Below are 26,208 nucleotides of genomic sequence, written 5' to 3'. Positions count from 1 at the left end.
GGCTCACTAACACCTGCAAGGAACAGCGGTGACACTCTGCCAACGTCCACGCACAGATCAAGTGCCTCTAAGCGACAGGCACTGTGCTTGGGACGGGGATGGAGCAGTAACGGAGGGCTGATGGGGGGACGAGTGGGAGGGAGGGATGGAAGGAGGGGAGGAAGGAAGAATACATCAGGCTATGAAAGAAAACACCGTAAGTAACATGGGAGGGGATGGCAGAGGAAGGGGTAGCTATTTTGATAGAAGAATCAGGGAACGCTTCCTCGCAGTGACAGTTAAAGAGAGACTTGAGTGAAGCAGAGAAGAGCGCTGTGTGGATATCTGGGAATGTGAAGAGCAAGTGCAAAGGCCCTGAGGCAGGAGCCTGCGTGGAGAGTTTGAAGAACAGTGAAAGGCCAGTAGCGTGAAAGTGGAGTGAGTGAGGACGAGCAGAGAGGCAGGCAGGGACCAGATGACGCAGGGCCTCGCAGTCCATGCTAAGGAGTCTGTGTGTACTGGGTGAGAGGGGAGACACAGGAGGAATCAGAACAAGGGAGTGCTGTGGACCCATTCACATCTCAAACGGATCCTCTGGCTGCTGTGTGGGGAGCAGACTGGGCAAGGGGCACAAGTGGAGCTAGGGAAACCAGTTAGGAAGCTATAGCTGTCTCCTCAGACAAGGGAAGATGACAGCTCAGCTCCAGGAAGCAGAGGGGAAGATGGTAAGATATGGTTTAGCCAGGGGCCACCCAAGTATCAGCATCACCCTCCCCGGCACAGATACACAGACCTGTAACAGAGGCCAACAGGTAAACAGGATGCACATAAAAGTTCACAAAGCAGAGAAGTGCGTGAGAAGGAGAAAAAGATCAGAAATCTGAAATGGTTCCACTTACTGCCTGCGTAAGCCTTGCCCTGGGCAAGCCACACATTTCTTGGGGGCTCCGTTTTCTCATTATAATAGGACCCAATTCATAGGGTAACCATGGGTAATGCAAGCTGGTACTTAATGTCTGGCACGTTGTACACGCTTGATAAAAAATACATTCCTAACCTCTGCTTTTAAGTCTGAGTGGTGGCTCGGCCAATTTAGTCACTGTGTAATCTTCATAATTCACATAATTTAGTCACTGTGTCAGTTTTATAGTTCACATCATCTCCCTGAGCCTCCATCCGAGAAATGCAAACCAATGATGACGGTACCTACCTCAAGTCCTCAGCGTGAGATTGAATGAGACACTGGCTTAGGAAAAAGTCTGGCCCGCAGGAAAACAGTAACTGAAGCCCTCAATAAAATGGTAACCGAAGCCCTCAGTAAGATGGCATGAATCCGACACACCAGTCATTCAGCTAGATGATTTCTAAGTCTCCTAGCTCCATCACCCCCAAGCTCTAAACAAGCCAGCTTCAAGTCCATGAATGAGTCAACCCTGGAGGTAGGAAATGATGCAAGTGAAGGCAGGCCAAGGTGAAGAGAAGCTGGAACTCCCACCTCCAAGCCAACAGAACTAAACGCAGGCTTCTACTCAGGTGATACCTATTAGTCTGAGTCACAGACTCGTGTAAGTTTAGTGGTGGGAGGAGCGCACGGAGCACCCTTGTTTTGGAGCTGAGGCTCCTACAGCTCAGAGAGAAGAAGTGTGTGGGCTGAGGTCGCACAGCCAGGCCAAGGCAGAGGTGGAAGCTGACAAGGCTCCCCACGCCGTCCCAGCCAGTCTGGTTGGTTAGAGGGTAGGAAGGAGAAAACGACAAAAACCCCATCTGCGAGAAAGAAAATAACTGAGTAGGGATGTCTTTTAGACTAGCAGAAATGCCCTTCTTGCCATCAAGAGTTAAATTCAAATGGCTTAAAGGGCCAGGTAATGTAAATGAACTGAGCAACCAGTGCAGACAGACGAATGTCCCTAACCTGAAGACATTCACACTCAGATTTTTTTCTCTTTTTAAGAATTATACCACCAGGGCCACTGCTAAGATGCCTGGCACTTTTGTACAAATTAGGAGAAGACACCTCTTCCTCTACACCCTTAGAAGGCATGTGTCAGAACACTGTCTTGATAAATATACAAATGTGAATGGTGCCCTCATGACATGCAGTGCTCTTGTGCAGTGCACCGTCTGTGCAACTGTACCCAATGACACACAGAAGACTTCCCTGGGCTGCGAGTTGAGGACCTCTGTCTACATTCCATGGTCATATAAAAGGCACTGAAATGCCACAGCAAAGGTCATGTGAGAAAAAAAAAACATGTTCACTGTCAATACCTAACTCCTAATCAGAACCCACCTCTGAACTGATGTCCAAAATGGACACCAGGAAAGCTCCCGCCTCAGTGCCTTTGCATTAGCTATTCCCTCTCCTACAGCACTCTCCCTCAAGACCGTGACACAGCTTACTCTCTCACTGCACTCAAAATTCTGGTTAAATGTCATCTCTTCAGAAAGTTCTTCCCTAAATAGCATCCTCACCACCTCACAATCATCTTCCATCCTCCCCTCCTGCCTTATTTTTCTTCTTATGGCTCTTTACCAACACTAGGTTTACTGGTTTGTTGTATATCTCCCTCCACCGGAACACCATCTCCGTGAGAACATGGGATTTTGTCTGTTCTGTTCACCATTCTATCTCCGTCTCCAGTCAGCAAACTTTTCCCACAATGGACAAGACAGTAAACATTTTAGGCTTTGCAGGCCACATAGTGTCTGTCGCAAGGACTCAACTCTGCCAACGTAGCACCAAGGCAGCCACCGACAATATGTAAATAAATGGCGTGGCTTTGTTCCAATAAAACTTTATTTAGAAAGGCAGGTGGTGGGCCGGACTTGGATGGCATAGTTTGTCGACCTCTGTCCTAGAATAATGTGCTCCAGACTCCAATATGCACACAAATCACCAAGGCATCTTGTAAAAGGCAGATTCTGACTTGGCAGACTGTGAAGCCTGGGACTCTGCATTTTGAACGAGCCCCCAGCGGAGGTCTGTGCTGCTAGCCTGTGGACCAAACTGAGTGGGGAGCACCCAGCACAGGGCCTGGCATGTGGTGGAAGCACAATCAGTATTTGTTGAATAAATAAGAGATAAGCAGAAAACCACTCAATCCTGCTCCACACTCTTCTTGCTACTTTGTAACCATGGCATCCTGCCCTTGCTGATACCATCCATTGCTTTTATCTTCAGTGTATCATTTTCTGATGGAGAGAGAAAGGATACAGGCATAGGCGGGGGATACAGCCAGTGTATGCTGATGGATTATTTTACATCATTACGCCCGGAGTCAGGTAAAGCCAAGGCTTAACAAACATTTACTTGAGGCAGGTTCCAAACATTGTATTCATTAGATCAGTATTTACAGTTTTATAATAAACGTCAAATTAGGAAGATGGGATTCCTTTAACAGAAACCTAAGTTTCAAGAGGAGAGGTCAATTTGATTAAATAAATGATGCCAAGAAGATCAACTCAGCTTCACTTTCTGAGTTGGAAAATCACAACGTGATGCCTTTTTAAGCTCCACAGTAATAACTGCTTTGACCATTTACAGGGAATTTTAAACGTGCAGGGCATCCTGCCCATGACGATGCCCATGATGATGGCGATGACAACAACGCAGCCAACCACAAGGACAGACACAAACCCTCTCTTGAAGGACACTCAAGGAACTGGTGACACTGGGGCCTCAGGGAGAGGAGCTGGCCGCTGGGGTATGAGGAGGGAGGCTGGTCTTGCCCTGTGCATCTCTTGTATCTTTCAAATTCTGCATCATGTGAATGCACTTCCTTCCCCAAAGTTAAACTATAAAAGAAACCAGAGCAGCCTGCACTTAGCACTGTCTTTTACACACATGCTCGTCTCCTAGATCCTAAAAGAGAAGTAACTTTCTGTACAATTTGCCGTGGGGGACCTTGAGGCCCCAGGAGGTCAGATGATCCTTGTTCAAGGTCACACCACTAGTGTGATAAGAACAACTCAGGCTGAAGGACAAGGATGGCCAGGTAGGTCCCATGACCGGCTCAGCACAGGTGGGATCATGGTTTGCATTTGGGAGCCAAACCCTCTGGAGATGCTGAGGTCTCAGAGCCCAAGTGCAGGCTGCACTGGAGCTCCACCACGTGTGGGCTACATGACCCTGAGCGAGTCCTCTGACCTCATCCAGGGCACGTGTCAGTAAATTATGGGCACTCGTATCATCCTATCATCATTATCTACCTCATGTCCATCCCAGCTCTGGGATGACAGCATGAAATCCAAACTTCCACGTGAGAACAAAGGCTCCCTTTTTTTATCCTAACAGGATGGTGCGGAGGAAAATAAACAATAACAGGAAAGAGTGACAACGCGCGTACATGGAGTGCTTGGTGCAAGCCAGGCCCCGTTCTAAGCACTTTCCCATCTTAAGTCTTTTATCTTTACAGAGACCCTAGGAATTGCCCCCTCTGCTGAGTGGTATGACCTTAAGCCTCAGTTTCCTCATCTGTAAATGGGGTTAATAATAGCACCATGACCTCCTGCAACTGGCACACAGGGGAAGCTTGGTCAGGGTCACTAGTGACCACGTGCTCCCCGGGGAAGGCACTCGACACCTCTGAGCCCCATTCACAGAGCAGGGGCAGCAAGCCTGCCTGAGCCAGTCCATGTGACGTGCTTGTCACATAGTAAGTGCTCGATAAACAGATGCAATTATGGGCAGAGTCAGCCCACAGCTTTCCAGGAAGCTCAGAACAAGCAGCTTTTACCTCCACGCTCTCTCCCAGGATCCAGAGAATGGCTCTGCTGCTCTCACAGAGGGAACAGGGCCCATGTGAGAAGCCATCACCTCCCCTCTCTCCCAGGCCATGTTGGAGCTAGCAGGTACTTACAATCCACCTCTAGCAGATGCCTCCTGTCTCAACAGGACCAGAGACAGTCTTTGTTTCTCCCGGGGTCCCTCAGTGAAGAAAGTGAAGGCCATGATGGGAGCTGGATGCCCAGCGCTGGGTCCAGGGCTCAAATCACACCACCAGCCGGGTGCTGCCCAAAGATGCTACAGAGGAGCCTTTCATGAGCCCTGTCCCATCTTACCCTCATGTTATACCCCAACTGGAGCCCTCTGTGCTGGGGCTTGAGGCAGAGCCGGCTGGGAGCAGGTGGTGGATGACTGAATAGGTGCCTGGAAAGATGAGAAGCCAGAAGCTAAAAGCCGAAGTCAGGGCTCCAGTGCTTACTGGCCGCCTGACTTTAGGTAAGTGACATTAGCTTCCCCCCTGCCTCTTTATCCATCTGTACAAGGGGAATAATAGCACCAACTCACTGAGTGGTTGCAAGGATGAAATAGTATCACGTATATAACAAACGATGTCTAAATAAACCACCCTCAATGTGTAAATAAAGTACCCTAAGCTAGTCTCAGATGTGGTTAACTCAACCAGAAAAAACCTGAACGGGCACCAGGATCTAATCTTGGGCTATCAGAGCTTAAAATACCCCAGATCCATGTCAATCTTTCCCTCTCAACCAAAGAACATCAGCAGATTAAAAGACCACTTTGTGGGACTTCTCTGGTGGTCCAGTGGTTAAGATTTCGCCGTCCAATGCAGGGGTTGTGGGTTCGATCCCTGGTTGGGGAGCTAAGATCCCGCATGCCATGGGGCCAAAAAAACCAAAACGTAAAACAGAAGCAATATTGTAACAAATTCAATAAAGACTTTAAAAATGGTCCACATCAAAAAAATAAATGAATAAATAAATAAATAAATAGTCCACATCAACAACAACAAAAAATCTTAAAAAAAAAAAAAAAAGCCTACTTTGTACCCAAGATCACACGGGGCACTTTTGCTTAGAATCCTAACAACTCTTAACAAAACAAAACAAAAAATCTGAAAGATGTAGGTCTTTACTCTTTTCTAAGTGAAGAAACTGCAGGCCAGCCAGTTACCCAGAGTGCCAAAGCTAATGAATGCTAGGACGGCCTTGCTCCAAACAACCTGCTCTTTCTGCTACCAAAAGGCAGCACAGACTGATGGTTCAGTGTGGGCTCTGGCTTTAAACCTCCTATGTCCGAATCAAAGCCACCGCTCACCAGCTGGGTGACATCAGCCAAGTTGCTTAACCTCTCTGTGTCCCAATTTCCTTGTCTGTAAAATGAGAGTAATTCTACCACCTGCACTCCATAGCATCGCTGCAAAGATTAAGTAGGTCACTCTAAGGAAAGTACATGGTAGATGCTGGGTAAGTGTGCCTGTGTCATTGTTACATCACAGTGCCTGGCCAAAAATCTGTTTATAGAACAAATGAAGTTTCCTCTCTATGTTCCCACTGGTTGCCAGACACACTGAAGGCTCAGACTTAATCTCTCTTTTTGGAACAATTATTCCTTCAAGATTCTGGAAATTTTCTGTTTTCTGCTTACACTGGGGGCAGCGGGGGGCAATGTTTGACACTCATTCATGATAATTTATATTCTCATGTGAGCTGAAAGCACCTCTTGCTTCCCTCGGTGTGTTTCTGACACGCAGATGTGTTAGCACACGGCACCATCCAACCCTGCACTTCCTCATCCCTCCACACCTGTACCTGTGCAGGCTCCACCCCCCGACACCCTCTCTTCGGCACCTGGCTCACCCCTGGAGGCCAACACCCGTCTCCACGCTTTTACAAGGCCTCCATGACCACTCCAGCCTCAGCCAAGGTCACACGCCAGGGCTACATCTGGCCCACAGATGCACTTGGTTTGGACTGTACTCTTTTTTTTTTTTTTTCCGGTACGCGGGCCTCTCACTGCTGTGGCCTCTCCCGTTGCGGAGCACAGGCTCCGGACGCGCAGGCTCAGCGGCCATGGCTCACGGGCCCAGCCGCTCCGCGGCATGTGGGATCTTCCCAGACCGGGGCACGAACCCGTGTCCCCTGCATCGGCAGGCGGACTCTCGACCACTGCGCCACCAGGGAAGCCCTGGACTGTACTCTTTTAAAAGATGTTTTAATTAACGGCCAGTGTTATCATCAAGAGACTGGCATAGACAAAGAGAGCGTAGTGAGGCTGGGTCCTCCCGAAGTCAGCCTCAGCATCCCCTCCCCACCCCATCCTCACCTTAAAGGAAAAGGCTGGGTCAAGCCAGCCCTAGATGTCTTCCCTCTGAAAACAGGAGAGTCTCAGTGTGACGGGCAGGGCTGCTCAACCCTGGGCACTCCGGCCTCCCCCCAGACTACAACCACCCACGTGCCTCCCGCCCATAACTGACCTCTCAAAAAATCCAGTTTGCTTGACTTTCAGAATATACCCAGAGTCCCACCATTTCTCATGCCCTCCACTCCCCAGTCCTGGTCCAGCCGCAGTCCTGTCTCGCCTGGACCACCGCAGCAGCTCCTAGCCCATCTCCGTGCTCCTTCCCCCAGCCCCCCGACGGCCTGTCCTCATCTGTAAGGCAGCCAGAGGGATCCTGCTGAAACCTAGGTCAGACCCGCTCTTCCTGGCTCCCACCTTCCTGCGAGTCCAAGGCCCAAGCGCGCCCATCCTCTTTCCTCTGGGCCTGCAGCCCCTCCTCCCCTGCCCTGACTCAGCCCGCCCTTCCCACGCAGGCCCCCTCTCTGCTCCCAGACCACACCCAGGGTGGCCCTGGCTGTCCAGGCCGCCGTGAGCACTCATCCCCAGAAACCTGGACCTTTTAGTCCTTCAGCTCCTCCTTGGCCCCAGTGCTACCTTCTCAGGAAGGCCTAACTGACCACACCCAATTCCCCTCGCCCTGGCAGCCCTTCCCACAGTACTTAGCACCTTCCAACGTACTACTGAGCTTTCCTATTTATTAGATTTATGGTTTATCTCACTGCAGCCAGCACGTCAGCGCCACGGGGGCAGGAATTTCTGTCTGCTTTGTTCACGGCTGCATTCCCAGCACCTGGAAGAGTGCCGAGCACCTAGGAGGCGCTGGGTGAATAATTCGAACAAACGAATGAATGAGCAGAATGCACCCCCGATGACCTCAGAACACGTGCCCCCACTCTGAAGCTTGGGGATCCCTGTTTCCCTCTTCTCCTTTCCTTCTGCAGAAGGTCTCATCGAACCTCTGTAGTTCTAAGCAAACGCAGCAGCCGTGATCAAGACAAAGTAGCATCTGCAAGACCTGTTTCACGGAGCCAGCCCCACCGAGCACAAAGTTTTATTAGTCAGTGGAAGCCAACACGCCCAGCCAACGCCAGGGAAGCGCGGCTCCCCGTCACGACTCCAGTTTCGCCTGGTCAGGAGGAAACCCCATCTGGCTTCTTTCTCCCCTGTCTTAGATATAATTTAAAGTGAGTCGCAGAGAGTACAAACGCCAAAATCCAACAGGATGAAAATCACTGTCCCGTAATCTGTTTTACGAGATGAAAGCTCGGAGATCTTACCAGCCTCCTCCAGGATGGGAAGGCGGTACCCTGGACAGGTGCGCCCCGGCCCCCCACTCTTCTCTCTGCGAAGCTCATTACTGTTCCCCAGGATGAAATCGAGATCAGGTTTCTGCATCTGCAAGGAATTTCTCCTAAAGGAACTGCCCATGTTTTCGCCATATGTCTGAACATCTGTTTGAAAGAATCAGGAGTATTGTCCTTGGAGGTGTGTGCTGTGGTTAAACAACCTTAGATTTTGACTACTTTATAACGAAAAGGATGGCTTTCCAATCCTTCTGTCAGCTGCAAACACGTCCCAGAGAGTGGTAAGAATAACGTTTATTGAAAGCCCCGGCACAAAGATGGATGAGGAAAATAATGAAGTGTCCTCTACCGGGAATTTCTATGCAGGATTATGGTTAAAGGGTCTGGAAGCAGCCAGGGAAAGGATTAAATGACAGTGGCATTATACAGGCAACTCTCAGCTGGGGTATTATGAGATCCCATAAGCTGAAGAGCTACGGAAACGCTTAAAGCCCAACCTTGCAAAGCTGCCTTTGAATGGCAGTTCTGTCCACCAAAGGACCACTGCTTCCTGTCCTGACACAGAACGAGGAAATGATGGCAGGGTTCCACCAAAAGGCACGTGGCTCTTTCAAGGTGAATCAAGTGGTTCCCTTTCTCTGATCACTACAGGTCAAAGTCACGTCAAAGAACTAAGATTCCCAGGCTCCTCAGAAAAAACCATAAGCTTGCTCTAGTTCCACGGGATTTAGAGCTTTATAGGAGAAATGTCCAGGGTCTGGCTGCGAACCGAGCTCCTTCCCTAACTGAACAATTCTTAGAAATCGTATAAACGTAGCCTCTCTCCTACCTCCCTTTCTACTGATAACCCTTAACGTAGCACAGTGCTTATTAACCCCCAGAGGCTATGAACTTGAGGATATTTGCCTTGAGCTAAATCTAACTCAAACTTTGATTTAGTAGCCAAAATACAAAAATCAGAAATTTCACATCAAAATTCAGGTTCCTAGCTCCCCTTAATAAAAACTGTGAAACCTGGCAACTTTGGTTCCCACATGGCATAACCAAGGGGCGCTGAGTACCAGCTGCCTCCTTCAGAGAAGGTACATACTGTGCTGTGCCCTACTCCCCACCACTCCCTATTGCTCCCTGCTTGGCCAAGGCAGTCATTTCCTTCCGTCGTCTGGCTCCCACAAGCGCTCAGGTTGTAATCTTGTTTCTGCAATCACTTCTTTGGTTCTCTCCTTAGTCCACTGCTTCTAGAGAGATGCAGCTTGTTCTTGAGGGTATGGGAAATAAATCCTTACAAGTGGATACGCACTAAGCCCTGTAGTGATGGCCTGAGCATTAGAAAGTCTAGGACTCTGCTTCTGAGCTCCAGACTCATAGACCCAACTGCCTACTTGCCGTCACTGCCTGGATGCCCCACAAGCCCTTCCTAATTCCCTCACCCCAAACTGAACTCGTAATCTTCCCCTAGGAAAATGACTGCCTCCCCAGGTCTTCCCACGTGGCATATGACAACACCCTCTACCCAGGCGCTCCTTCACACCCCCACACCTAAGCCAGCACCAAGTCCCGAAGCTCACACCTTGGAATCCATCCCCTCCTCTCCCAATGCCACCTTCCAGTCCTCACCGCCTTGACCTTCCAGCCGGCACTGCCACAGCCTATCAAATTCCCCTCCCTGCTTCCTCCCATAGAGAAGCCCACTCCTTAGGGAAGCCCAAGTGGTCCCAAAAATATTAAATTGGAATCATCTTCCTCCTCTGCTCAAAACTCAGCACTCCCTTCCCCTTGACCTGAAATAAAACCCAAGCTCCTCATCTTGGCTTATGAGTCCTGCCAACCATCACCCTCCAAGCTAAACTCAAGTGACACTGGCCCTCCTTCAGCTCCACAGACACACCAAGTTCTTCCCTGCCTCAGGACCTCCGTGTGTGCCGTGCCTTGTGCATGGAACGCTCTCCCACCACCACCAAAAGAGACAGAGACAGACAGAGGAAGGGCAACATCCCTTTCTTTGCTGGCTCAATCATCGGCTCCAGGCCCCAGTTGGTAAGTCACCTCCTCAGAGGGTCCTCCCTCTAAAGCAGGTCGACCAAGTAGTACTTTCCTGACATGGTTTGTTTTGTCAAAGCACTTACCACCACCTCCCGCCCCAAGCTGTGAATCCAACAGATGAACTCCTAATCAGCTGTCACGTTCTACCTTGGAGTCCAGATGTCATCCCAGATGGCCCTCGTCTGGCCTCCCTGACACGCCCACATCTCAGCAACGGTCACACCAACCATCCTGGTCTACTTGGCATATCCAGTGCCTCCTGAACTACATCAGGGCAGGGACTGTGTCCATCTCACCCATCATTACATTACTGGCGCCTAGCACAGCACCTGGCACACGGCAAGCCCTTGAGAAAATGTTCACCGAATGAATGAGTCATGAGATCTGAAAAGCATTTAAGGTTTGGAACAAACTTTCTTCCAAGATCAAGTGACATTCAAGAGAGAGGAAAGCAAAAAGAAAGAAAAACATCTGAACACGGCATATGCTTAAGATATGAAATTTTACATGTAAAGAAAGAGAATGAAATGGTCATGTACTCATTTTATTTTCATATAAAGAGGAGCATAAAACCACTAGGCATGCAAAAAAAAAAAGTGAAGTTTTATAGTGTGGCAAATAAAAAAGAGAAAGGTGAGGACGAATCATCGAGAGGGGAAAAGTGAGCCATGGTACAGTACAGAAATAGAAACAGACGGAGAGATAAGGAGAGAGACAGAAATCAAGAAAGAAACCAGCAGAAGCATCTAGGCAAGGTACAAAACAGGGCTTCGCTGCTCTTCTGGGAATGAAAGGGCAACCCTCCAGATTTCGAAAGGGGTTTTCGCACCTACTTAAAGGTTAAGAGCCCTTGTCTTCTTAAAGTTCCCTCTTCTCTTCGGTTTTCAAAGAAGTTTTTAAAAAACTGACTTCCTATGTTAAAAATCAGGGGTTAGCACATCTTGTTTCGAAGAGAACCCAATCTATTCAAATGATTTTTTTTTAAAGACTTCACTTTGTGTCTTTTGAGGATATGGCTACAGATTTTTAAGTCATACGTTGAGTTTTCAAAGTTACGAACAAGAAGAGGGGTGGATCCTGGGGAGCTGTTGGAAGAAGGGGCGTGAACATCAAGCACAGTGCAGTGGGCATCCTCGGAACTGCACGTCCAGCCCATTCCCTTCTCTGGAACTTTCCACGGCCCCGGCCCCTGATGAATGGGTGAGCAGAGCCTTGCACTGCACATGCCCTGACCTCTCTGGCCAAACTAACTGGCCCAGAGGGTGGCACCCTCCCCCCCCGCCACAGGGCCAATTAGAATCTCCCTGAGGGTCAGGACTTGGGCTCCAACGAGCTGGTGAGGGGCTAGAACAGGGACAGCATAGAAAATTGATAGGCAGGAGGGCCTGGTGGGCATTTCTCCACCAGGACTTCCCTGCCTGGTGAGAATGAGGCGGCAGGGAAAGCTGGTCTGCAGAGTGATGTGGAAGACAAGGAAAGTTGTATAACAGGCAAAGCCAGACACCTGAATCCAAATCCTGAGTCCACCATTCAAGAGCTATGATCTTGAACAAGTTCCCTGACATCTCCTTGACCTACTGTAACTGCTGCTTAGGGCTTTTTTGAGGATTAAATAAGTTAACACAGACGGCACTTGGAATAGGGTCTGACATGTGGTAAATGCCCACTAAGTGTTAACTATTATTAGCATCATCTTGCTGAACTGTAAGTTCATGACGGTGAGGGTTTCTGGCTGGTTCGTTCATACCACATCCCAGAATCTAGAACCATGCCTGGTACCTAGCAGTGCTCAACCAACGTTTGTTGAATAATCAGAGAACAAAGATACCACATAGCCCCGAAAGGACAGACACCATGGACAGAGCCTCCTGAAGCTTCTCCTCGTTTCTTTCCTGCTTCTCCCATCTCAGGGTAAAAGCCAAACTCTCCCCCATGGCTACTCAGGCCCTGCCCGCTCGGGCCCCCTCCTCTCTCCCTCTGGCCCTTCACAGTCTGGCTTCCTCAAGGTCCGCTGACACAGTTTGCTTCCTTCTGCCTCTAAGCATTTGCACATACCGTTCCCTCTAGGCATCATCCTCCGCCCAAGTCTCTTCTTCAAGGAAATCTCACCAGGGAAATCCTCCCCCCTCTACACTGCCTCCTCCATTTCACACACCTAGAGCCTCACGCACGTTTCCTTCCTGCCGCTTGCCACAATTTGTAATTTTATCGGGTGCATGATTATTTAGTCAATAACTTTATACCCCCGAGATCATGAGCTCCATAGAGAAGCTAACCACCGCTTCTCTTTTAGTCTTCACTGTATCTCAGCATCGAGCACAGTATATGGCAAAAGGTAGGTGGTCAACAAATACTTGCAGAACGAACCCGCTTGTTGAATGGATTGACTGAGCAAAGAAATAAACCTTGGACTCATGACCATGAGTCCAGGTTCTTCTTGAGCTGAATCTCCTGAGCTGATGATATGTTACCCCAGTAGCCTCTCCCTATAATCCCCTTTTTCTAATCTGCTTGGAATGAGTTTCTCTCTCTGTGACAACCAAAGGCTTTGACTCCAGCACACACTAACACCACCTCCAGGCCAAGAGGTTCCCATCCTAGAGCAGATAAGCCTTGATCGATAATGATATGAAGACTTTCTTTTCCAAAAATCAGTGTTCAAGCATGAGTAAATAGTACCAGACCAGCCCTACCACCCTAAACAACTATCAAATAGGACAAAAGTTGCTAAGTCAATTGCTTTCAGGCACTAGACAGCAGGCAGCATAAGACTGTGGTCCATGAGAGAAAGGAAATATAGGGGGTGAGCCCACGTCCACTGCAGCTCTCTGCCTGGAGACAGTCTCCCTCCCACATGCAGGGAGTGGAGTTCAAGCAGAACACAGTGGGCCTGCTCAGTTGGGGAGACAGAGTTCAGAGTCCCAGGCTGGAGAAGCAGCTAGGATCTGTGGGTAAAGCATTGGAGAGGAGGAAGGTGCTAGGGGAGCTCCCCAAGTCCTTGGCCAAGGGCTGGGCTGTGTAAGCACAGGGAAAGAATGTGCAGAGTTTATCAGAGAGAGGCAGCTATGGGGTAAAAAGGGAAACAGAGAGACTAGAGGTTGAGCAGGCCTGGAGTATTGGAATTCCAGCCCACCAGAGAGGAGTGACCTCCCCACGAAGCATCCAAAAAGACTAGGCCTTAAGAGTAAGGTCATGCCTTAGAGTAAGGGCCACTTTAGACCTGCCCTAACATGGTCTAAAACCTAGCCTCAACTATATCCACAAAAGAAGGAATTTGATGGCTAACCCCATGAACCTGAAGGGCATGGGGAACACCTCAGGCTTTCCACAGGTCTACCTTAACAAAGGGTAAAGTCAAGCCTATAAAAGGTCAATGTGATCAGCCAGTAACTGAACTACCTTTAGAGGAAGATAACGAAACCAAGAGTCTCTACAATGTCCAGTACATGTGTCACCATCACAATGTCAGTATAGAGTCAACAATTACTAGACATGCAAAGGAATGGTAAAACGTGACTTGTGGCAAATGAAAAGAAGCAACGAATAGAAACAAAATCCCCAAAAGGCTGTGATGTTAGATTTAGAAAAAGCAACTGCCAGGATTTGTAAGTTCCTAATGTTATCATTAAAGTCCTTAACCAGGTATACACACTCAAAGCTACCTGTGCAGATTTTAGGGGTAGGGGTTTGTAGGTTTGTTTTTTGTCTGAATTGTACTTATGTCATGTAGTTTCAGGGGACGCTCAAGAATCTGCGTTTTTAACAACTACTCTAAAGGGTTTTGATGCACCAGCAGATTCTTATCAAAGAATACTTTTACTTTAAGGCAAATTTAAAAGAGTTAAATTAATTTAAATGTATTAAAGGGCTGGTTAATTGAGTTGGTTGGTGGCCATCAGTCAGCAGTTCCTGGTTAACTAGACTATACAATCAAGAAGATTTCAACTCAATATTTTGGAGGAAAAAACAGTTCTCTACTTATTTTGAAAACAAAAATCTGAGGTTAAATCAAAAGCCACAGACATAAAAGATAATGATTGGGTTTCCCTGGTGGCGCAGTGGTTGAGAGTCTGCCTGCCGATGCAGGAGACACGGGTTCGTGCCCCGGTCCGGGAAGATCCCACATGCCGCGGAGCGGCTGGGCCCATGAGCCATGGCTGCTGAGCCTGCGTGTCCGGAGCCTGTGCTCCACAACGGGAGAGGCCTCAACAGTGAGAGGTCTGCGTACCGCAAAAAAAAAAAAGATAATGATTAAGGAAGAACCAGGAGGAAATGCTCAGAGTATAATGTAAAGTGAAAAAAAATCAAAGTACAAACTACTATAACATCAAGTATACAAATGTACAGTGATAGACATTACCACGTTTATGAATAGAAAAAAAGGCAACAGGAAATATATCAAAATGCTAATAATAGTTATTTTAGGTATTTGACTCTGTGTAGTTTTAACTTTTCCCCACTTTTCAATATATTGATTTTCCTCAATGGACTCTCATCTGAAATTTAAACACAAAATGATGGCTTCAGAAACCTTCAATACAAAAACCTCTGCAAAACTCTAGTGGTCTCTCGATCAGAAAGAGAAGAAAGAAGCAGCTTGAGCATGAATATCATTTCTATCCTTATCCAGCTCAGTAAGACTTTTGTCTATGGCTTTTGAGTAGCTGGATTAGCTTCTGATACTCAGTCTCAAATATCCCATCCCTCAGAGGAAAAGGAGGCTAAGACACATACCTCAACCTAAAAAGCACCAAGCAGTAGCTCAGCAGAAGTAAATCACCCATTGATAAATGAGGACGCAAAAGGAAGAGAACTCAAGGCCATACCTGAACCACAGGGTGGCCGCCGGTCGGAGCTTTGACAGCCCCTCGGCTGCCTTCTGTCTCGTAGTGAGCTCGGTGATGTGGCTTGGGCTGCACCTCGATCCTCAGCTCATAGGAGCCTGACTGGTGGGAGAGTGGCCACTCAAGTGGTGGGAGGGATGCAGTCACTGGGATGCTGAAGGAGGAAACAGAATCAGTCATGTGTACAATAAATCATATCCCGTCAACCTGTACAATAAACATAAATGGTCCTTTTTCTGAAAATCATGTCCAACGGGCATATGAATAATGTTGGCTGTTGGGAGGCACACATTTCTCAGACATGATAGGTAGGGCTCTTCACAAGGTAGAGATCTTTTTCATTCTCTTTCTTTGTTTTCTCTTCCATCTTGATGAAGACAGATGACTGACATCTCAGTTTATGAAGCTAAGTTCACGATATGATTGTTCTAGCACGTTCTGAACCACTGTAACTTCTTTTCCTCTGGAAATTTTGAAGAATATCACCTCTCACCTCTAAAGAACATCCCTTATCCAGGATGTTTTTCTTTTCCCAAGGAGTAAGTGTGGGAGAAGGAACACTGAAATAGAAATCAGGGGCCCCACTGTGTCACAAACTTGCCATGTGACATTAGGTATGCAACTTCATCTTTCTTATCCTTAGTATCCTGTAACCACAAATGGACTAGATGACATCTGAGAGTTTTTCTAGCTCTTATTTCTATGTCTGATGTCTCAATTAAAAGTAAATTTAGGGACAGGCCATTCCCAGTCACAATCATTACTTCTTGGGTCAAGTGTAGAACATCTCACCACAGAGAGGTGTCTGGTTTTGGTATGGATGAGCCAAACCACTCAGACTTCCTACAATTAAATGAGGAGTAAAGGTCAAGAGCATGACTGGAGTTACACACCCAAGTTCAAGTCCCAGCTCCACCTCTAACTACCTGTGTGACTTAGAGCAAATGCCTCTATCTCCCTAGGCCTTAGTCTCCTTCAACTGTGAAATGGGGATACTGAGATCATATAAAGAGCTTAAGCACAATAACTGCTCAATAAATATTAGCTATAATTATTTTTTCATGTAATATAGTGTATATTTCAAATAAATAGTTACTTCCTGTAGACAATCTGACTACAGTATTAATGGTATTGGATATGTACGCTTTGGCATCTGAATTTGTCAAATCTTTGAGGGCATGACATTAAGTTTCATTTTATTATAGTCTCAACCCTACCCAGCACACACATCAGGTACTTGATATGAGGTTAGTATTAGGTCATTGAAGAGGTGAATGAAGTCTTGACAATCTATCTAGACCATTCACTCAGAGCCCAAAAGAACCTAGAGACATTTTCCCAAGATCACAGAGCAAGACACAGCCAAGGCTCCAACTTAAGTCTCTTGACTCCCAGTCCAGTGCTCCTTCCACATCTCTACACTGTCTCTTATCTTATTAATTTCTTTAAAATAGGCCCAAGAAAATACCTCATTGATGGAATGAGTCTAGAGCAATGCCTGACATTTGCTAGGTCGTCAGTGAATGTTCGGTGGGTGGGTGGATGAATGAATGGAAGGATAAATGGATGAATGAACAAGCAGTTTTATTTCAAAGAACACTCGTATGTTCAAAGTAGCTTTGAAGTTACAAATGCATGGATTTGTGTCACTATGTCCTGATTTTTCACATGCAGGAGAAAACATTAATCGAATCAGGACAGTCTTTCCTGCTAAGCCCAAAACTGCTAGAAGCTAACATTATCAACTGGACTTAATTAAACATTTGCAGTGAGGCCAATTCTATCCCTTCTCTCTTACAGCAATTCCAAGGGGAGAGTGGAGGGGGGCAGCAGCCCCACAAATTCCATCAGTGCCAGAGCTGAACCTGAACATACAATCCAACTTACGATTCCACCCTCACTATGCAAGGAAATCTCCAGCCCTTCTTTATAACCACATTGCCTCCTGAAGCCCCTTTAACTCTGAAGTCTCAGGTGTCCAAAGTGCCTTTATTTCTACCTCAGTTACAGTTCCAAGATGCCTTCAAGCTTCTGTCTACATCCAAGGTGCCATATGTGTTAAATACTCTTATTCTCATGTATGCAAGTTAAAATTTTCTAAAGTTAGCAAAATAAGGCTCATGAAAAAAATCACTCCACCCTTGTATGAATCAAAACATTTAGTGAATAGAAGATTCAATGGAATATCCCTAAGTATCAACTTCTAATCTTGTGTGGTTCTGGAATAGGTGTTTGACAACCGAAATATAATCTTAAGACTCAGACCACTGGAGCCAGTCTGACATCCTGCATTTGAATTCCAGCCCCCTGCTGAGTTATCCACACTCCCTGGGATAACTATCATCGGGAGACTTCTCTGAATGCCCTATCTTCTCAATCGAATAGAAAATTCTTGCAAATATCTCACTGGCTGGCACAGATTGGCACTTGCTAGGGACTAAAGGACTCTAACTCAACAGAACCTCTCAGATCAAGCCACATAATGGAGAGGGAAAGATTTTATACACAATAAAGTCTCAGATAAATGCCTCACAATCGTATTTTATATTAATGATCCTCCTCACTCCCAAATAAGTCACGTTTTGGAGACGGATCAAGGAGTTGGCCGGAAATAACAAGGAGTCAGGAATCTCGGATTCTGATTTCCAACTTGGTCATGAACTAGCTGGGTGCTGATGGGCATACCCCTTCACCTCTCTGAGCCCCAGTTTCTCAACCTGCACCAGGCGTTGATCTCGATCAGCATTCCTAAGGTGGCTCCAGGAAACTTTAGTCTCAGAACTCCGTGATCAGATGGCCTTTGAAATCACCGCACATTCTGTCCACAGCGGGGAGCGGCCCCTCCACAAAGGTATCTATTAAACTCTATGAAACCCAGAAACTCCTTTCCTTAAGGGACTGACTGACCTCTGATGGCACTAGTGTTCTCAGAACCTGCTTTGGAGGAAACATCAGACCAGAAGCTCCATTCAGTCCATTTCGGTCGGGGTTGGGGGCAGGTGGGCGTGGGGAGGCCAGGCCCAGTGGACAGGACCCTAGGCTACTCTCAATCCCACATCAATCAAAACGGCTCTACATTACCTATTTTGGCATTCAACATTTTATTTGAAAAGAAGAGGCTTCCATTTGCTACAAGCAAATAACACTTTGAAAACCATTGGGATAACGGGAATAGCATAAAGCTTAGATTCTTCACCTAATAAAACAGATAAAATAATCTCTGCTCCTAATCTGTGTACCTCATTTTCCTTATTATCAAAATGAAGATAAATATATAACCAGACCAGGTTTATGTGAGAATAACATGAAATAATCCAGAGAGAGTACTTAGAAGTGTGCCTGGCACACAGCTAGCATCCTGAAATGTTGGTGATTATTATTGTCGCTATCATCACTCTAACAGCTATTGGGGACTCAATCTCCTAGCACACGGCTCATCAGTGAGGAAGCAACAAAGCGCTTCCTCTATAAGGTTAAGATTCCCCAATAACAATAACAGCTGTCTCTCTCATGAGCTCTTACCTATGTAGGTTCTATGCTAAGAGTTTGAGATATATTATCTCACCTAATCCTTAAAAAAACAAACAAACTAACAAAACATGCGGTAGGTACTATTATCATCCTCATCTCACAGGAAATGAACCAAGGCCCAAAAAGGTGCTCAGTGAGAATGAAGGTCCTGATTGATTAGCAATGTCTGCCCTGGGCACGGCATCAAAAAGGTGCTCAATGAGAAAGAGGGCCCTGCATGATTAGTGATGTCTGTTATGGGCACAGCAGGATGGCAGCAGCAGACATGCCCATGATCACACAGCCAGTGAGTGGCAGAGCCAGGACTCAGATCCATCCCTGGAGACCCCAAGCCTACATGCTGCTATTCATGCATCTCTTCAGCTTGCCAAGATTTTAAGCTCCTTGAGGATTATGGCTCCCACATTTTTTGAAGACCTCCATATCACTGATTGCAATACTGAGGCACACAGCAGGTGCCAACAAACATCAATTCCTCTTATAATAAGACAGCAAATTCCACATGTTCAGGCTTGCTTTGAGCTTACTAGAATGTCAGCTCCACGAAGGCAGAATTTTTTTTCCCATTTTGTTCACACTGTCTCCCCAACACCTGTAACAGTGCCTGGCACATAGTAGGTGTTTGAGAAATACTTGTTAAATGAGCGAATGCATGAATGAGCTCAGTGTCATATGAGCAATCACATGCATCTTATGACTGCATCCTCCTAACAACCACCCAGGAAGTCAGGGACACTTACACCCATTTTACAGATGGGAAAACTGCAGCTCAGAGTTGTGTTTTGTTTTGTTTCGTTTTCCCAGAGAATTTAACTTCCTTTTCAAGGTCTGGCAGCCAGTAAATGGAAAGCCAGGATTTAAGACCAGTCTAGCCAACTCTGAATCCCATGCTCATAACCAGAAAACCTTCTCTTAAAACTGGACCATGGAATAAATCGTTTTCAAAGCCTGACTCACCTGCAGATGGGAATGGCGGGCACCAGCTGCTTGGGCCAAGTTGGTGGCACCAGTAAGATGGACTCGGGGGCTGAGTTCCTCCTCTCCTCCTGCTCGCAGGGCCCCAGGAACTCCACGGCTGGGTAGATGTGGCGGGGCAGGCCAGCCTTGGACGGGGCGCTGGACACCGGCGACGGGTCGGGGCTGGTCTTCCACATCTTGGGGGGGATCCCACAGGGTGAGTCGGCAGCGAGACTGTTCAGGGCATCCATGAGGACGGCAGAGCCAGCCGCGGGGGGGTACCCGGCAGGGGCGCCGTCGTCCCGGGGCTGCGGCGAGGGGCTCCGCGAGCGCTGGGGTGAGGCTCCGGGCAGCGGGGCAACCAAGGCCCCCGCGCACGAATGCCTCCGCTTGGTACCAGGCGACGAGGAGCGGGAGGCCGGACGGGGCACGGGCGAATGGCGGCCCAGGCAGCTGTCCTCAGCGAGGCCGGTTCGAGGTGACATTATTGGCGAGGTTCTGGGGGAATAATGAGCAGGGATGTTTTGAAACTGGGGACACAGGTCGTCGGGCCCGCCGTTATTGGGCGAGACGCAGGGCGAGGTGTAAGGGGAGAAGGTGTCGGAAATGAAGCTGGCAGAGGAGCCGCTGCTAGCGGGGCTCAAGCAAAGCGGCTCGCGGTAGCCCTCGAAGCCGGGCACGGGCAGCGTGAACCTCGGGCTGGCAGCCACCCCCGGCAGGGGCGGCTGCTCGACCACGAGGCCAGTGTCTCTCATGCGGAAGGGCCCCCCTGACTGCATCAGTTCGTGGGATGGAGTGATCTCGATCCGAGGGCTCAGGCCCGAGGCCCCCGCTGGCTTGGCAGGGCACAGAAAGTTCTGGGGCCCTACCCTATCCGGCTCTCCCAACCGGTGCGGGGGCTCGCCAGAGAGACTGTCTAGGGGGCTGTATGGCTTGAGGCCATAGTCCAGGACATCATCGGGGTATGCGAGTCCGGAGGGTGGGCTGGCGACCTTATGTGCATTCGGTTCTTCTGGAAAGAGAAGGGGGGAGGGAGGGGTCTTTTTAAGCCTCTAAAACACAACTCCGGACGCAGAGCAATCCCAGATTGGGTTTGTCTCCTGTTATTATTATTATTTTTTTAATCCCCGCCACACCAAACCCGAGCTAGAAACTCCGTCCCTCACAGAAGGAAAGTGAGGCCACTTCATCCCAGATTCCTTGAACGGAGAGATCAAAGCAGAAGGATTTTAGTGCAGGTGCACGAGCACAGCTGGTCCAAGCCATGCAGCAGCAGCCGGAGACCTGCATGGCTGGCTGGGCTAACGGCTTCCAAACTTTTGTTTCAGTGAAACCCTTAAAAGAAATGTGATTTGATTTCACAATTCAGTTCACACCATCATGTTCACTGGCAACTGAAACAAAAGCTTCCCAAAACAATACTTACCCTGCTACGTATGATGCACTCTTATCTATCCTCCTGTCTGGGGTTATTTTGTTTAAATTCTGGTCATAACTCATTAAACAGATTTCCTGTCCCACCAGTGGGTCATGACCCACAGTTTGAAAAACACTGACCTAGGCCCATCTGCTCTTTCTACCTGTATGATACAGCTACAAGATGCAGGGGGAGGCCACAGCAGCTCTGGAGACCATGAAGCTCTGGGTTCAAATCCCAAATGTTTATGCCCACATGTAAAAAAGTGACTTAATTTACAACCAGAACTCCTGAGCCATATCTCATCTTGTGCCATTTTACAGATGAGGAAACTGAGGTCCAGGGAGGGGAAGAGATTCACCCAAATACAGAATGAACAGGATTAGAAATCCCCCAGAAAAGCTACTTGGCCCCCAAAAGACAGAGCCGTAGCTATAGAGCCTCCCAAACTAGTAAAATCAGTGGATACAGAATGATCCAATTTTGTTCTTTAATCGTGGCCACCTAGCTCAGGCTTCTGCTGCCATCTCGAAAGAACCCGTGGCTGGAGAGTGAGATTAGAGAGGGAACTAGCTATTTGCTCCCACCATCCCACACCCCGCCCCTCCTGCAAGCTCCCCAGCTCAACAGAGGCCCCTCCACCCTCTCTGTCGTTACTTGGGTCAGCCTCGACTCTTCTCTCGTGACCTTACATCCAATCCATCAGCAAAGCCTGACCGCTCTATTAAAATGTAAACTAAACTCATGTGTCACCACCTCCCGCCACCCTCTTCCACTTGGACTGTTGCCGTCACCTCCTCCCTGGTCTCCCCGTTTCTACACTCACCCTCTATGGTCTGTTCTCCACGCAGCCGTCTATGGAAACGTCCATTGTAAAGTGAAACCCACTTTAAAGGCTTCCCTAGATGTCCCCGGGACAGTCCTTAACACACTCGTCCCCTAGCCCTGGCCCGTCTCACTACTCCCGCTCTCCCCACTTTTCCCCAAGCTGACTCGGCACCAGCCCTGCTGACAGCCTCACGATTCTTCAAGCAGCTCCTGCTGTGGAGCTCCCTCTCCCTAGAAAGTTTCCCCCCAAGATCTTCACCTGGCTGCTTCCCTTAATTCCTTCACATGCCTGCTCAGTCAGCAGCTCCTCAGGCCCATCCCCACCGCTGTGTCATTCTCCACCCCATTTCCCTGCCATCTTTTCTCCACTGACACCTGTTAGCAGCTCACATCACATCAGATATTATCTGTTTAGAGAATCGCATGCTGCTAGATCAGAGGCAGGCAAACTGCAGCCCCTGGACCAAAGCTGGCCCACAGATTGCGTGTGGAAGTAAAGTTTTACTGGAACAAAGCCGCCCCTATTTGTTTGCACATAGCCTGTGGCTGGCTTCTGCACTGTAACAGAAGAGCTCGTTGGTGCACACAGGTGATCCTCCACTTCCCTGGTGCCCTTTCTGGGCCATCCTGGGGTGGTTCAGCTGAGCTGATCTCATAGGGTTCAGGTGGTGCCCCACCCCAGGTGAGAGCCCAGAAATGGCTTTCCACAGCTCCTAGGATCAAGATAAACAACCTCAACTAGGTCAGCCCGGTTGAGCCTCTGCCTGCCCCTCTAGCCTTGCCTCTCTCTCCCCTCTCCCCTCTCCTCTCTCCCCGGACTCCAGCCAAACTGGCTGTCATTCTCAGAAAATGCCAAGCTCCTTTCTGCCTCAGGACCTTTGCACTTGCTGTTCCCTCTGCTCAACAACTCCTCCCCCACCCAGCCCTCTTCGTAACTAAAACCGCTCCTTCCCTGAAGCTTGGCTAAAGTATGCTCTCAGAAGTCCTTCTGACCTTGACGAGATCAGACCCCACTCACACCTCCCTGCTCTGCTCCACTGCACTTCTCACAATTCTAATTCAGTAATTCTGTAGTTAACTTATCATCTGCCTCTCCCCCAACTCCCAGCCCCACCTCCACAATCAGTCAATTCCATGAGGACTCTCTCACCACCCCACCCCAGCCCCACTGTATTCCTAACGACTGGACAGGACCTGCCACAAAGCAGGCCCTCCAAAAATATTTGTCGGTCTGCTGAATAAAGCATGACATATTCAAACTACTCCTCAAAGATGCTAACATCCAAAACAAATGGTAGAAAGACATAACCTTAAGAGAGGGTGATTTGGTAATATCTATCTAAATTCCAAACGCACGTATACTTGGAATCAAGCAATGTCACTTTTAGAAATTTATCCAGCACATGTGCAAAATCAGGTACGCGTAAGTTTAGTCAGTCCAGCCCTGTTTATAATCCCCAAAGACTGGAAGCAACCTACGGTCCATCAGCTGGGGATGGGTTAAATTCTGTCATTCACATAGTGAGATACAATACAGTTACAAAAAGGGTTGAAAAGGTTCTTTTTACATTGATATAGAATGACCACAAGATACTGTTACAGATGCACACAGTATGCATAGGATAGAAACAGAGGGTGAGTGTGTACACACACACACATACACACACACAATGCTTATGGGTACACAGGCTTTCCCTGGAAGTTACAGGTAACAGTGATTTCCTCCAGGGAGAAGAGCTAAGTGATTAGGGGCAGAGGCAGAAAGGGCACTCTGACTTCTGTACTACACTGAGAATAGAAAGATAATTTCCAAAAGGCACATGTTTTTATTTTATTTATTTTAAAGGGGGGGGTGACATAACATGATATATAGCAATGACACCTGGTTTAGGAAGCAGGAAATTGCGTTCTAGTCCTACTCTGCCACTAACTGGTTGCGTGACCTTGGAAAAGTCCCCCACCCACTCTAGGTCTCAACCTCCTCATTTGTAACCGGACGGCGTTAAACCAGATCGGTCTCCTTGGCTGCTTCTGGCTCTGACGTCCTTTCATTTTTCTAACTAGAGTCTGTAGGGTCTAGAGTTCTTGTAAAGCTGCAGTTCAATATAAACTTGTACTTGTGCCTGCACGCGTGCACGCGCACACACACACACACACACACACACACACACACACACACACACAGCCTTCCTGGCAGGTAACAGAGCACAGATTTTTAATCTAGGAAGAGATCCAGGTCAAATCCGTGTCCGACAACATTCTGATGATCCATTGCCCTGCGAACCAGCAAAACAAAACACAGAAAGCCTCTTAGCAAGAATTCCGGCCTTATCAGAAAAACTGCATTACATCTTATCAGAAACACCCCCTCGAGGCTGATGTGAAAGTCACAGAAACTTTTTGCCATAAAAACACACATCACTCACACTCCGGGGCAGCAATGAAAAAGAGAAAGGCCAGTTTGCTGAGCAAAAGCATTTAAAGCATTTAATTAATTGGTTTTAATTAATTAATTGGTTTTAATTAATCCAAGCAGCAGAGTTTCTTTTTCTTTTCTCTCCCCAAGATTTTGAAAGTTTACGCACAGCAAGTAATATGGAGGTAATTTATAATCATTTAATTCTCATTCCCCTGGGTATTTGACAGTAATTCTCACAGACAAAAGGCTCATGATTAAAATATTTCTTTAAGTAGCTAGGATTCTCCACTATTTCTCCGTAAACAACCGCCACCCTTGCAGAGAGCTCCCTCGCTCTGCCCACACAGCACTGGGCCAAGCTCGTCTCATCTCAGAAGCACCACATTCTCTCAGAAGGGTTTCCAGAAAGCTTGCTCTTCTTACCACTTGCATGATCTTTGCTGTATTCATGCACCACCAGTGAATATTATTCACTTAATATTTCAATTTAAATTCGTTCGCCTATTACTTTCTTTTTTTTTTTTACGGAAACTTTACACCCATACCACAAATGGAAAATCAGTGTCACTTCCATAAATAGAAGGTAGGGTAAAACTACAATCAAAATAAAAGTTACTAAATTCAAGCGAGACGCTGTTGCTAGCCAAAGGCTCTGAGCCTGAGGCCCACTTTTTTTCCTCCTTGATGCTCTTTATTTAAATAAGGGTATCATTTATACGTACAGATTTTGAGTGCAGAGTTCAGTGAGTTTTTGCCAGATGTTCTACACCCTTGTCACTACCACAATCATGACGCAGGACATTTCCACGACCCTGGAAAGTCTGCCTTTTTTAAAGTTGGAATTGGGGGAGGAAACAGCAAGTATCAGAAAGAAAGGCGTTAAAGACACAGTAGCACCTGACGGAGGCCTCACTCCTGACTCAAGAGAAGGTGCCCTGCCAAGGGGATGACCCGCGTGTGCAATGTACTCATTGGGGCGGCCCGTGAAACCGTCCCACTTGCCGTGCGAGGTACCCAGCCCACACTCGAGGCATCAGGATTCTGAAAGAGGCAGAAGGTGGAGGCAGAGATGAGGGATTCAGAGGTTGCTGCTCTCAGTCCTCTGTGCCTCCATGCTTTTGCACATGCTGTTCCCCATGCCCAGAACACCCTTCCATACCTGCTGTCCTCACTTTTCCTAGCAAGCCACTATTTGTCCATCAAGATTTCACTTGGGCCACCTCTTCCTAAAAGCCCTCCCTAGGCTGGATCAGACACTACAGACTCTGTAGTGTTGCCAGAACCTGAGGAGTCGTGTAGTGAAGTCTATCAAGTATAGATTCACTTGTCTGTCTCCCTACTAGACAGTGAGCTTTTTGAAGGCAGATAAAGGCCGATAATCATAATAATAACAACAACAGCAGCAGCTAACATGTGCTGAGAATTTATCTGCCAGGCTCTGTTGTAAACACATTACATACAGTAAATTATTTAATTCTCACAACCTAGGACATGGGCGCTGTTTACTCCCCTTTTACAGATGGGTTAACTGAGGCACAAAGAGGTGAATTAACTTGCCCGAGGTCTCACAGCTTGAACCCAGCAGACCTGACATCAGGGGTTCTCAACCTCAGAACTACTGACACTGGGGGCTACAGACTTCTTCACTGTGAGGCTGTAGGATGTTTAGCAGCAGCCCTGGCCTCTACCCACTAGATGCCAGTAGCATCCCCTCCCCTCTCTCAGTTGTAACACCAGAAGCATCTCCAAGCATTGCCGAATTTCTCCTGTGAGGCAGAATCACCCGCAGCTGGGAACCACTG

The 26,208-nt window shown here is 47.8% G+C and overlaps 1 protein-coding gene across 6 annotated transcripts in view; it reads right to left on the bottom strand.

The window, feature by feature from the left end:
* The window catches only part of NFATC2 (nuclear factor of activated T cells 2), a 158,363-nt gene that overhangs the window by 105,016 nt on the left and 27,139 nt on the right, over positions 1-26,208 (bottom strand). For 4 of the 6 annotated variants that reach the window (XM_027086982.1, XM_027086981.1, XM_027086980.1 and 1 more), the window contains exons 2-3: positions 19,743-20,754; positions 15,237-15,408 (exon numbers count right to left, since the gene is read on the bottom strand). In XM_027086982.1, the coding sequence (XP_026942783.1) occupies positions 15,237-15,408; positions 19,743-20,754 (1,184 nt within the window). The remainder of the gene's footprint in view (positions 1-15,236; positions 15,409-19,742; positions 20,755-26,208) is intronic. The other 2 variants (XM_027086985.1, XM_027086983.1) reach the window with 1 other exon arrangement.

Source organism: Aethalodelphis obliquidens, unplaced genomic scaffold (genome assembly GCF_003676395.1).
Source record: "Aethalodelphis obliquidens isolate GAN/ISIS:26980383/991018 unplaced genomic scaffold, ASM367639v1 scaffold57, whole genome shotgun sequence".
Classification (NCBI taxonomy): Eukaryota; Metazoa; Chordata; class Mammalia; order Artiodactyla; family Delphinidae; genus Aethalodelphis; species Aethalodelphis obliquidens.
Note: the sequence above shows the minus strand (reverse complement) of the source record. Positions and strands in the feature narration are given on the sequence as shown.